The 13,176-nt window shown below is 34.4% G+C and overlaps 1 protein-coding gene across 1 annotated transcript; it reads right to left on the bottom strand.

Moving 5' to 3' along the window:
* Positions 1-2,016: 2,016 nt before the first annotated feature.
* LOC306660056 (cytochrome P450 2C42-like) lies at positions 2,017-11,518 on the bottom strand. The gene is made up of 4 exons (XM_079138132.1): positions 11,340-11,518; positions 8,415-8,602; positions 4,776-4,917; positions 2,017-2,921 (listed from the first exon to the last, which is right to left on the bottom strand). Exons 2-4 carry the CDS (start codon positions 8,547-8,549, stop codon positions 2,740-2,742), a joined length of 459 nt encoding a protein of 152 aa, XP_078994258.1. The 5' UTR covers positions 8,550-8,602; positions 11,340-11,518; the 3' UTR covers positions 2,017-2,739.
* Positions 11,519-13,176: the final 1,658 nt, after the last annotated feature.

Raw genomic sequence — 13,176 nt, 5'->3', positions numbered from 1 at the left:
ATAAGATGTGAATTTTCCACATTAAAATTGCAATTCAAATATAAATATCATTTGACACAAACCATAAATAATTGCAGTATCAATGGTACTAAGGATTTCGCTTTTAATGTGAATACTTCTGCCTTTATTGTATGCAGTAATGGAACAAATATTAAGGGATGAGGAGTATGGGTTGCTTATATATGGTATTCCATTAATAACAAGCCTGAGATTAATGCTCCACAACTAATACGAGTGACCCATACTTGTAGTAATGTAAGTTTCTTAGCTAGTAAGTTATTTATACATTTTAATGTTTCTTTTCCCCTGATTCCCTTGTGTACCCAAAGGAGAAGGACCTGGTATCATACTTTATTAGGAGGATTAGGGTCTGTGATAGGAATTGCAAATTCCGTAGACTTAGAAGTATTATCTTCTCATCTATGAAATGCTGGAAAATATACAGCTCAAAGTGTAAATTGAAATGCTCAATAGTTGCCTACTAGTATGATCCCTCATCAAAATACCTCAACCTATCAAGAGCAAATGTTATGAATATTTAATACTTTCCAATGGAACAATATAGAGTAGATACTAATACTAATGCACAGTTAAATTGGACTAGTTGTAATATTCAAGTTTATTTATTAACCTCCAAAATGAAAGGGCACAAAGATTAATTCAACAAGGACATAGTAATATCAGGGACTATCTTCTTCCCCCTGGAACTCGAATGGCTTCCCCCATTGTGGTGGATTGTACTCCTGCTTGCTGTCCTGGAACTTTACCTAGCTATTTGGTAAAAAATTATAAGGTTTTATGTTCTTTTCATGTTTTACCAATAATCCATGAAAATTACATAATGTTGCTCCAAGTTGAAGGGACTCACATTGATGAACAGTATATAACTTATAAATTAATAGATTGCATTTCCACCACCCATGGGCCTGTATGTCAAGGATTAACTGCATAATGAAACCCTGTTTGTTACAGCACTCTATTAATATTTGTTTATGGACATTGTATTCCTATGTAAAATTTTGTATGAAATTGAACCTCAACTAATTTGTATGGTAAATAATAATGGTACTGAATTACAATGAATGAACATATTCTCTCCTTTTGTGGGATGTTTAAAAGATGTGGAAATCTTGTATTGAGCTGGAGAAACATTCTATTTATCCCCTGATGTTAATAAAGAACTTAATATTACTTGGATTCCTACCCCCTTACCAATGCCAAATATTTATGTTTACTTATACCTATCTGCTATCTTAACATATTCAAATTTATTGCATCAATATCTATAGCATAATAAATGTTCTCTAGCAGAGAACCAAATAGTCACAACTATTGTTTCCAATAAGGTAACTGTTTGTCAAATGTAATAACTGAGGACACTAATCATAATTGGTCTGATTTCTTGTTTTCTAGTGCTGGTGCATCTAAATACTTTTCAGCTGTGTTTTCTCCAATCTTCTGAATTGACAGCATTTTAGTCATATTATGTGTATGTAATTGTCAAAAGTATTATCGAATCAGACAAATGTATCCTGCAATGATAATGACTTCCTTTACTTACCCTCTTAAACAATTCTAAGGCCAAAATGTAGAGAAAAATGGAATCTTGCTTAATAAATACTATATTTTCTATACGGCTTGTGGTGGTACATTCAGTGGATTGACCCATATAAATGATAAGTCTGTGCACAGCAACAGGAAATACGTTCCCAAACAGGGAGTGAAGGGAGGAGAAGGGGTATTGGAGAAGGAATGATACTAGAGTAAAACAGATATTATTACTTCATGTACATATATTATTCATGACCAAATGATCCTAAAATATGTATAATCAGAAAAATGAGAGATTATACTCCATTTATATATGACCAATCAAAATGAATAAAGGTATTTTACTCTCATGTACAAATAAAAAGAACAAATACATTTTTTTAAAAATTTAAAACCTGATTAATACATTTTTCTTTCCCAATCAAGAGTGTTGAACAATGAATACATTGTAGTTTTCATTTGAACTTTTAACCTACTTCCATATCTCTTTTAGTTGACAAGTAGTGATCTCATGTATTTATGGGGTATACTGTGATATATGGATACACTGTAGACTGATTGGATCAAGATAATTAACATGGACATTATCTCAAATACTTGTCCTTTAGATGTGGGCAGAATATTTAATACCTCCCTTTTTAGGAATTTTGAAGTACACAATGCATTATTGTTAATAACAGGAACCATGTTCTACACTAGATCATCAGACCCACTCCTGCTCCTGTCTACCTAAAACTTTGTACCTTTAACTAACTTCTCTTCTTTCCCCCATCCACTTACACTGTAACCCCTTCTCAAGTTCTGGTAACCATTACTTATCAATACTCTATGAATGTGACTTTTTATATTACACATAAAAGTGAAACCATGTGTCTTTGCTTGCTAGGCCTGATTGATTTCACTTTACATAATTCCCCCAGATTTTCCTTATTTTAACAGTGATGCCATAATAAAAAGTCACAAGAGTGTTAAAATACACAATGGCTACAGTATGTGAATAGAAAGCGTGCAGTTGTGAAAACTGAGGAAACTCTCTCCAATGAGGTTTGGATGTCCACTGGAAATCAAAGAAATAGGGTGTTGAGAAGCAGGTCAGAGAAAATATGCTGTAGGGAAGGAGATGGGGCATACGCCAGAAGAGGAGATTCCAGATGACAGCACAGCAAAAGCCAGACAAAATGCTCTTCTTCAGACAGGAATGAAGCAGATCTTGTATGTGGGTGGCACCGAGAAAAATCCATTGACAATTGGGGTGACATCAAGATCCTTTGTGTCAATGACAGATTTCAGGTGAAAGTTCTGTAAAATCGTGGTCAGGAATAAGAACAGTTCCATGCGGACCAGACCTTCTCCTGCACAAATCCGTTTTCCTGAAATACCCAAGAGAGAGGGTAAATATTCTTCCCACAGTTCATTTCTGACTGGCACAAGAAGATTATTGCAGAGTCACTATTTAATGAATGATTAGGTGGATGGAAATAGAGTAAACATAGGACTGGGGTTTTCGCTCAATGTTAGAGTGCTTGCCTAGCATGTGTGAGGCTCTGGGTTCAATCCTCACCACTACATAAAAATGAATAAATAAAAGTATTGTGTCTATACACAACTAAAAAAAAAAAATTAATGAGGAGTAAATGTAAAGTATGGCTGAATAAACAGAACTAGGGACACACCTGTAATCCACCTAAAAATTTATTGGCACTCTTCATTCCATTAATATTTACTGAACATCAGCTCTGTGCCAAGAAATTCATTAACCATTTACACATTAAAACTATTCTTTTGATAGTTCATCAATCTTTTCCCAGAAACACAGGGTGATTATTTGTGTTCCCTGTTCCCAGTCAGAAGTTCCATGATCTTTCCTCCCATTCTTCAGATCTGTTAGGCTCATCAGTCTTAAATACACAATGCACTTTCAAGCTTTATCTCATGCTGTTCCTTTTGACTAGGATGTACTTCATAATTTTATCAGATCCTAAATCAAATGTCAGTTTTCTGTAACACTCTTTGGGATTCTTCCAGGCTTTAATCAGCTATGAAGCAGAGATAATTTGAATCATTATTCTTTACTTTTCACTGTGCTGAAACCTGAGTTCCATTAAGGCAGGGCTCAGTTCTTGTCATCCTATTATCTACAGTGCCAGAACTAAAAGCAAGCCTGAAGAACCAAAGACTAAATTTAGGCAGTGATATGCCAGAGACTCAGCACACACTTCATGTGTGAAGGGCCCTGTGTTCCAAGGAGGAAGGAGAGGTAGGGAGATCAAGGTACTCTGGTGTCCTTAAAGTATAATCTACCCTATTCAGAGGGTTTACTGACCCTCATTTTCCTGTCAGAAGGCTCTGGTACCCTTGATCAAAAGCAAATATTCTACTCCTATGGTTTATTATCTCTGTTAAAATTCCCTGCCTCTCTTCAGTCCTTTTTCTTTGCCTCTCACTTGGCAGCTTTAATTTCCTTTCTTTTATTTGAATGCCACTCAATTCATTTTATGCTTCACTATGTGGTATTAGAGAACAGGTAGGAGACATTTTCTCCCTCTGCCATCATGAACAGCCAATCCTTTTTTCTCCCTCCTGAAGGACTAGTTATATAAGATTACAACAATCTACTTATTCATCTGCTTGCTAACTGCTGTGTTGGACCATTTTGCTGGCCCATTCTCTGCTGGGGATATGTCTCATACCCAGAGCCTGGCAGAGGAATGAAAAGCAACACATGAAGATACTCAACAAAGTTTTGGAGTTAGGTACCTTTCACAGGGCAGATGAAGATAGTGGAGATGAAGTTCATCTTCTAAGAAAGTTCTGGGAGTGCGGTGCTATATTTTGAGGCATGGCTCAATCTACTCTCTCTGTAGCTTTCATACATTGGGAAAAATTGGTGAATTCCCCAAAACCCCAGTATTCAGACCCAGTCAAGATGTTGTATCCTGATCTTGGACATTTCATGGACACTGGGAGTGTTTCTGCTGATCACATGCAAGGAGCATTTCTACCAGAACCAAAATAAGCTTTGTGCAACTTTGACTGATCCCATGAAGGTGTCTTGTTGCCTAAAGTACCAGTGAAAATAAATTTCTTTTATGATGATCATTCTTATGATTATTAGGATTATTATGTGATTCATTGGGATACAACTTTTTATTTCTCTGGTTGTACATAAAGTAGAATCACACTGTGTAATCAATCATGTACATAGGGAAATGATGTTCAATTACCTGTTGAGAAAGGCATGAAGTAGTCACTTTTCTTGAATTTGCCGCTCTTATCCAGGAAATGGCCAGGGTCGAATTTCTCTGGGTTGGGGAATTCTTTGTTGTCATGTAGCACAGATGTCAGTGATGTTATTATGGTTGTGCCCTGCAATGAACAGACACAGATAAATCAAGTTGAAAAGAAGACATGAGTTTGTAGGAATATTGGAATTTACTTAGTTCAAATGTTGGGATCTATAGATAAGAAACACTTGCCCAAAGAACAGCAGTGATATTTCCAGTTAGCTAACCAAGTAATAAAATGCATGCATTTAAGGTCAGTGGCTATGACATTGACAAAGTTCCCCCAAAAGCATTTGAAGTAGCCAGTCCTTAAGAACTTGAGCACAAAACTTTTAGTTCTCCATATCATCAAACTTGGATGCTGGTGTCTGCCCCTATTCACATTTTATTTTTATCACTTCAGTTTTCACACATCTCATGTAGGATTCTGCCTTAAAATAGGTCTCTGATATTTCCTGAAATATCTGGGATATTACTTATAAGAACTTTCTAGGATAATGAAAAGTAAAATAAAAACTAACTGAATATTTAACATTGTCACAAATTTTGAATCTCCATAAAATGTGGAATGTGGGGGAACTGTTTTCTTCTTCAGTTGAATACCAGATCACCCACCCCCCAAAAGAAGGGATGATAAATCTAATGAAAAACATAATCCTCAAAAATATGGTGAAGATCATAAATTAATGTTAACATTTTTTAAATATTCAATTTTTGTTTTAGATCAGTGTGTTAAAATGTTTATTTTTTCCACATTCTATTGATACATTAAAATTATATGTAATACTAGGATTTTTTGTTTTACATTTATACTTGCATATAATATAACACTATAATTTGGTCAGTATCATTCCCTGGTACTCCCCCTTTTCTCCCCTCCAAAACCCCTCTGCCCCCCACTTTTTTTTTTGTAGACTGTTTCTTCTTCAATTTTAAGGAGACCCCTAGAGATATTTTCCATTTTTCTAAGTTCTACATGTAGCTGTAAACATATGTCCCTTGACTTTCTGAACATCTCTCTTCCTGAAGTTGAGGAATTCCTGAGGATTTCAATTTTTATGGTTTAATAAAACTCCATTGTGTATATATAACATATTTTTCTTTATTCATTCATCTGTTGATGGATATCCAAACTGGTTCTTTACCAGGACTATTGTGAATTATGCTGCTACAAGCATGACTATGAATGTATCACTTTGTTGTGCTGACTTGAAGTCTTTAGAATAAATACAGAGAAGCAGTATATTGGATCATGTGGTGGTTCCTGAACATAAAAATATTTCTTGAAGATACAAAGGCGGATATATTTTTTAAAGTGTATTAGAGTAACTGGACACTTTTCTTTCATAGAGAAACAAATAACTGGTCATGGTGGCATGTGCTTTTGTCCTAGATGCTAGAGAGGTTAAGGCATTATGATTGCTTGAACCCAGGAGTGTCAAGCCAGCCTGTGAAACAGAGAAATCTTGTCTCAAGAACAAGAAAAGAAAACAAAGGAACCACTAGCATACACTCATTTTATACCACAAATAATTAACTTGAAATGAATCATCAATTTAATTGTAGGACTAAAACTATTAACCTTCTACAGAAATACAAGGGCAAATTCTGCAATCTTGTAGTGGAAAATATTTTTTACATAGGAAATAAAGGGTGAATTATAAAAGAAAATACTGAATTTATTCTGTCAGTTTAGCATAAAGTTAAAAATTATACAATAGTCTAAATCTTACATATTTACATGATACAAAAGCAAATATAGTCCACCTCAACACTTTTACACATATGTTCATACTCCTCATATTTAAAAAACCTAATACTGGAAACAACCCAAATTTTCCATCTCCTTATGAGTGGTGAAAGAATTCATGGTATTCCCATAATAAAATACTATTCAGTAATAAAAGGAAATGAACTACTAATACCTGTAAATGAAAATCAATCTGAAACATGTTCTGTTACACAGAAAAGAAAATGAGAGATACATGAAAATATGAGGGAGACCAGTAGGGTACAGGGAGGGGGTCAGGAGAAGAAGAGCCGTTGGGTAAAGAAAGGAACTAGGGAAGGAAGTTGATCAAATTATTTTATATCCATACATCAGTTGGACACAGTGAAGCATTCTATTCTGTATAATTATTATATTATACACCAATAAAATTATTGAAAAGAAACTTAGATCTATGTAAGAAGCGTGTTGGAGGAAGAATAAATGAAGGTAAAACAGCTGGAGATAAAAGATTTGATTCTGTATTGTTCTATGTCATATTCTATTATATAATGTTCTTGATAAATCAAAACCATAAGTACAGAAAACTGATCTATGGTCACCAGGGACTGGGCATGATGAAGTTTGATTGGCTATCATAGGAATATGAAGAAACTTTATGTGGTGATATAAATATTATATACATAGGCACAGTATCTCACTATGTTTCTTAGGCTGGTTTCAAACTTGTGGGCACAAGCAATCCTCCTGCCTCAGCCTCCTGAGTAGCTGGGCCTACAGTTGTAGATCATCATGTCCAACAATATTTTATGTCTTGATTGTTCTCTGGTTAAATCTCTGCATTTATTTGTCACAATTCATTGAACTCTACACATAAAAGAATCAGTTGTATTTCTTGAAATGTAGCTCAATGGAAGTGTTTTTGCTTAGCATGCCCTAGACCCTACCCTGGATTTGATTGCTAGCACTTCTAGGAAAAAAAAAAAAGAACAGAAAGCAAAAATATATGGAAATTTTATTTTACATTATATTACTTAGAACTCCATTTAAAATATAACAAAGCTGAGTATATTCTATTGTGAGTAATACACCACATTTTCTTTATGCATTCATCTGTTGACAGGAACCCAAAATACATTGTGTCATGTATAAACTAAAAGCACAAATAAAGAAAAAAATACAACAAGGCATTGTATCAAAATTAATATATGGTGAAAAGTAATCTTCCTCTCACTTTACCCCAGAATCCAATCAGTATCTTTCAAAAACAACTGCCACCACCAATTAGTAATAAATCTCTCCAGGGAATATGATCCTTCAAAATCACTTGATACATGTGAGGCAAATAAATCTCTGTGCATCAGGTTTATGCAACACCGCTCCATTCAAGACAAACATTATTGGAAAAAAATAAAGAAAACTCAAACAGAATAAAACCATATAAAATATTAATTAACTGAAATATTCAACAAGTTAAGATTTAAGATGTCAATTCCTTTCAAGCTGATCTTTAGATTTAATATTATGCTGAAAAATATCCCAGGAGAGTGTTTTAGGAAATTAACAAAGTGATTCCAAAAATTACTTGGAAACTAACTAAATAGACAAAACAAACTTAAAGGAACAGAAGAAATTGGGAAAACTCACACTGCTGCATATAAGGAACAGTTACAAAACTTTGTGATCTTCTCTGATCAAGCACTGAGTCCATCAAGGTGACACTTGGATGAAGTTTGTACTTCCCTCATTTTGTGTTGGCAGAGTATTGGGACCATACTGTGAATCTGAGAATTTCAAAAGCACTGAAGTGCAATGTGGGAGAAATTAGTTTTTCAAATTACCCCTCTTACCTTGGGAATGAAGTAGTTCCTGAACTTAATGTCGCAGGTCACTGCATGGGGCACACTTGTTGGAATAAGGTCAATGTATCTCTGAATCTCATGCAAGACAGCCTCTGTATAAGGCATACTGCTCTTGTCCTGCATGCAGGGGCTGCGGTGTCTGCCAATCACATGATCAATCTCTTCATGGACTTTAGCTGATTAGATACAAATAAGAACCAATGGAAAAGAGAAACACAGGATATTTCTTAAAATAATTCAGGGCTATGGAAAGCATTGGGCGTGTGTCCAAAGGCATTAGAAACATGAATTATATGCAACAACTACTTCTGGATCAGTAAAAAGATCACCATGATACTATCTATATCTATTTGTCAATATCTGTCAACATTGACAGACATATATAAATACCTACATACATATACTATGACTCATATACATTTATGACTTACCTCTAAGCTGGGTATTAAAATACATCTACAAACCTATATAACCCTACATTCCACCACATATGAGATCAAATATAAATAGAAATGGTGAAATGTTTCAAAATGTGAAGATATCACATAATTAAAGAATTATTATCATTACAGAAAGAAAAACAGGAACAAGCAATTAATTTTATACCAAAAAATATATGACATTATAAAATTAAATTCCACCAATGGATCTATTTATATGCATGCCTGTGTATGTGTGTATGTCTGTGTGTATATTTATGTATGAGAGTGTGCATGGTTTTCAGTGGGAAACCCTCAATGTCTCATTCCTTAAATGTAACTTTTTTGAATCAGTCTAGAATTTTCTTCTGAAATGTTCATATTTCTAAATAATGTTTGATTTCTTAATATATTCAATTTTAGAAAATTTCAAATATTCGTGGTAAGGAAGATTAAGATTGATTTCTACTCCATGCAAAATACAGGCCCCAAAGAAATATGCACCCACATCCCTCACATACTTCCCCTCTCTACTGCTATATATTTGGATCACAATTTTTGATTATATCTATATACTTCATTTACACCATTATGACCACATAACTAAAGAGCACTGGTAAGTGTATGTTTCATTCATTACATGTGATTATCTAACATTTGAACAAATTATACCAGTTCCTAATTTTCTAGTTACTTAGATTGTATTCAAATGCTTTGGTCAATGATTCAAACTTCTAATAATAATTTTCTAAATGTGTAATCTTCCGATTCTCTCTTTTACATTCCTTATCTTCTATTACACCTGCTTTATGTACTTAACATGCACAATTGGTTGTTCCCCATGCCTGATGCCCAGGACCCTATTTTGAACTCCCATGCTTATACATAAAGCCTTTCAGGAACCTGTGATGGCCTATGTCTTGGTTTGAAATATTTGCATAGAGCATATCTTATAGTATCTCTCTGTGAGAGTGAAAGAGGGGAAAATGTTCTGTAGAAAAGGTGGATCAAAAACATCTTTCCTTTCTTTTTGTTAATTTTTTGGATTTGTTGTTGTTGTTTTGGGTTTGTTTGAGTTTTTTATTTAGGGTGGGATTTTCTGTTCTTTTGTTTTCTTTTGTTGCTCCTGGGAATTGATCCAGACACCTTCTACATTTGGACACACCCGCATCTCTTTCTCTTTATTTAGAGGCAGCCTGGCCTAGGTAGCCTTGAATTTGCCTCAATTTCTTACTTTAACCTCTGCATACCTGGGGTTATAGGTTTGTGCATCCACACCTGCCTCTTACGTTTTCTATTAACACACACACAAAAAAAAAAAACAGTTGCTCTTTGAACTCTAATGCCCTACTGATTCGTTATTCTTTATATAAAACCTGGTTTATTTCTGAAAGTTTATGTGATTTTTAACTTTACTTTGATGTTCTAAATTTAATTGCAAGATCTCTTAGTTTCAGATTCCCTACAGAGAAAACCTCTCTTCCTATGAGACCAAAGAGGGAGTAGAGGCACCTGGAGTAGAGATGGGCTCCTATTTTCTGCCTCAATTTCCCCTAACTTGTTTAACATGTGGTGCTTCTAAATCCTGAATTCCATGAATATTTTTTGGTACACAGGCTGAGTTTTCCACACTGAAACAACTTCTTCTGACATATAAGCTACAACTTGATCCTCTCTGCTGAGTTATGTCCATTCCTTCTGCTCTCTGTGTTTCAGAAATAGCTTAATGGTTCATTGACTATTTCTCCTACTCCTCCTCTTCCATTGTAAAAGGAGTTATTCTCCTTTGTGATTACTTTATGATAGTTTTGCTGGTATCCTGAAACAGGAAACAATGGTGTTTGCTTCAAACATGCTATGCATTACTGGCTCGCTTTAAATATACATTTATAAGTAGAGATCTTCATAAAAGATAAATCAAATGGAAAAGCATTTCTAGAATAACAGAATTCCTTTAGGCACATCTTCTGATAGAAACACTTAAAAACAAAAAGATACTTTTAGTAAAACTTATCAGACTGTAGTCATATACATGCCACCTCTTTCAATTTCAAAACTTTCTATTTATGCTCCAATAAAGAGTTTTGATTTTCACTATCCAGCATTAGAGTATGAAATTTTCAGAATAAGGAAAGATTTCCACAGAAATCTTGCAGGAACATACCTAATAACCCAAGTGGCTTTTCCTTAGGAAAACCAATATATAGTCTTAGGCCCATTCATGCTGACTGCATGCTGCAGATCACTTTCAGTGCAATCTAGACATGACCCCTGCCTTGCTACTACCCATACTGCCCTTCAACTCCCTAAGTCACTGTCCATATTGTACATGTTCTCTTATTTTTATGCCTTTATTAAATTTGGACAAATATAACTGGCAGCACATTAATTTCAATATAGTGTCTTCCTCAAGATAAACAAAATGAAGGACTCTAGCAGTATCTTACCAGATTCCCATTGTGAAATTCACCCTGCTCACCATCTGCAGTCATACCTGTGACCTCTGGGTGCTTCAACAGAAGCAGGAGTCCATATCTCAGAGTGGTGCTTGTTGTCTCTGTCCCAGCTACAAACAGGTCATTCACAAGGTTTACTAAGGCTTCAATGGTAAATTCAGTCTGTGGATTGCCCTTTTCCTAGGAATAATTCAATGTACTTATTTCACAATTTAGTATTTAATTATAATAATTTCAAAAAATCAGAAGGTTTCAAAGGTAAGCCAACATAGATACAAATAAATATAATATTTTAAAAATCGACTATGTTCTATGGGAAACAACACATTAATTGACCAAGTGTCCATTTCCTACACTCTTATCCTAAAGATTATGTTCACCATTTTTTTTTTACAATGAAAAGGACATGAAACATATTTCTTATCAATAAAATACAAGTAAAAGTCTGCTGGTTCCACTTCTCTTTCCTTCTTTTTATGGAAAACATAGATACATAGTGTAGGTCATCCAGAAACTATTTGGAGACTGCAAAGAAAGAGAGAGAGAGAGAGAGAGAGAGAGAGAGAAGCATTAAGATAAAAGTTAGTGTTTTTAGTACAAGGCTTTAGTTTATTTTCTCTTGCTCTAACAAACTACCAGAAACTGGATGATTACAAAGAAGAGAAGTTTATTTTGTCCCAGCACTTCTCAACACTGTTAAATTGGGGAAAATATTTCAACATAAGTTTAGGAGGGGACAAAGCACAAGCAACCCAAAACATATGGTGAAGCAAAATGGAAGGCACCTGAGACTCTGATGATTCTGGGCTATTGTACTAACCCTGCTCTGGCCTACCACAAGTCTTCCTTGTATGTAAGATGACTAAATCCACTATTTGAAGCACTCCAAATTGAGTTTTCTCTTATTTATAGATGAAGATGATCATAATTGATAAAAATAGATAAATTAGGGCCATATCATGGAAGATAAAATAACTTCAATCAAGATATGCAGTTTTCTTCTTCTGATAAAGAATTCACATGTGCTTACGATTACTTACACACCCTTTAGGAACTGGAACATGTTAAAAATCAAATATGACAGCACAATATATAATAAAGTAACAAGAAGAGACTGATTTTGGAGACAGAATGTATTCCAGAAGTGAGACCACAGGTAAGTTGGTTTAGGAAAAAAGTATGTGGATGAATTCACCCTGAAATTTACCCTGATTCTGAGATTAGAATTGAAAACTACACCAAAAGCATCTAGATATAGAGTTTAGGTTTTAACTGTTCTCTCAGAAGTAAAGAGAGTATCGGTGTAATGAAGATTCTGGGGATAAGGTTCTGAATAATAGAGCACTCATACATTGGAAATTGAGAAATAGAAAGTACTTGATAAGGGCCTAGGGTTGTGGCTCAGTGGTAGAGTGCTTGCCTAGCAAGGCACTGGATTTGATTCTCAGGACCACATATATATAAATAAAATAAAGGTCCATTGACAACTAAAAAATACTTTTAAAAAAGTACATGATAAGAATAACTGAAGTTGATTTAGAAATGAGGGTATTATTTGACACAGACTTGACATCAACAAGGGTTAATTTTAAATATTGACTAAAGGGCATTTGAAAACATAAAATAACCCTAACACATAAATTACATATAAAATATGTAATTGTATGATCTGTCTGTAGGCAAGAATTCATTTTATGGTGTGTGTGTATAATCGCCAGGTGGACTATAAGATGCTCAATAATATGTAAGAAACATTGAGAGACAGCTATCTCAATAGGCACATTTCCAGGGCAAGTTAACATTCACTTTACCTAATATTCCTAGATAGTCCAATCAGTATTTTAAAGAAGACTCAAATAGGAGCATATCTCATAT

Source organism: Sciurus vulgaris (assembly GCF_902686455.1).
Source record: "Sciurus vulgaris genome assembly, chromosome: 4".
Lineage (NCBI taxonomy): Eukaryota > Metazoa > Chordata > Mammalia > Rodentia > Sciuridae > Sciurus > Sciurus vulgaris.
Note: the sequence above shows the minus strand (reverse complement) of the source record. Positions and strands in the feature narration are given on the sequence as shown.

What these genes read in the sequence shown, in the direction of transcription:
- LOC306660056 (XM_079138132.1), bottom strand. Translation starts at nt 8,549, where the DNA reads ATGCAGGACAAGAGCAGTATGCCTTATACAGAGGCTGTCTTGCATGAG. An exon ending in GGAACTACTTCATTCCCAAG is followed by an intron (nt 4,918 to 8,414) that starts GTAAGAGGGGTA and finishes TGTTCATTGCAG; the next exon opens with GGCACAACCATAATAACATC. An exon ending in CTTCATGCCTTTCTCAACAG is followed by an intron (nt 2,922 to 4,775) that starts GTAATTGAACAT and finishes TGGGTATTTCAG; the next exon opens with GAAAACGGATTTGTGCAGGA.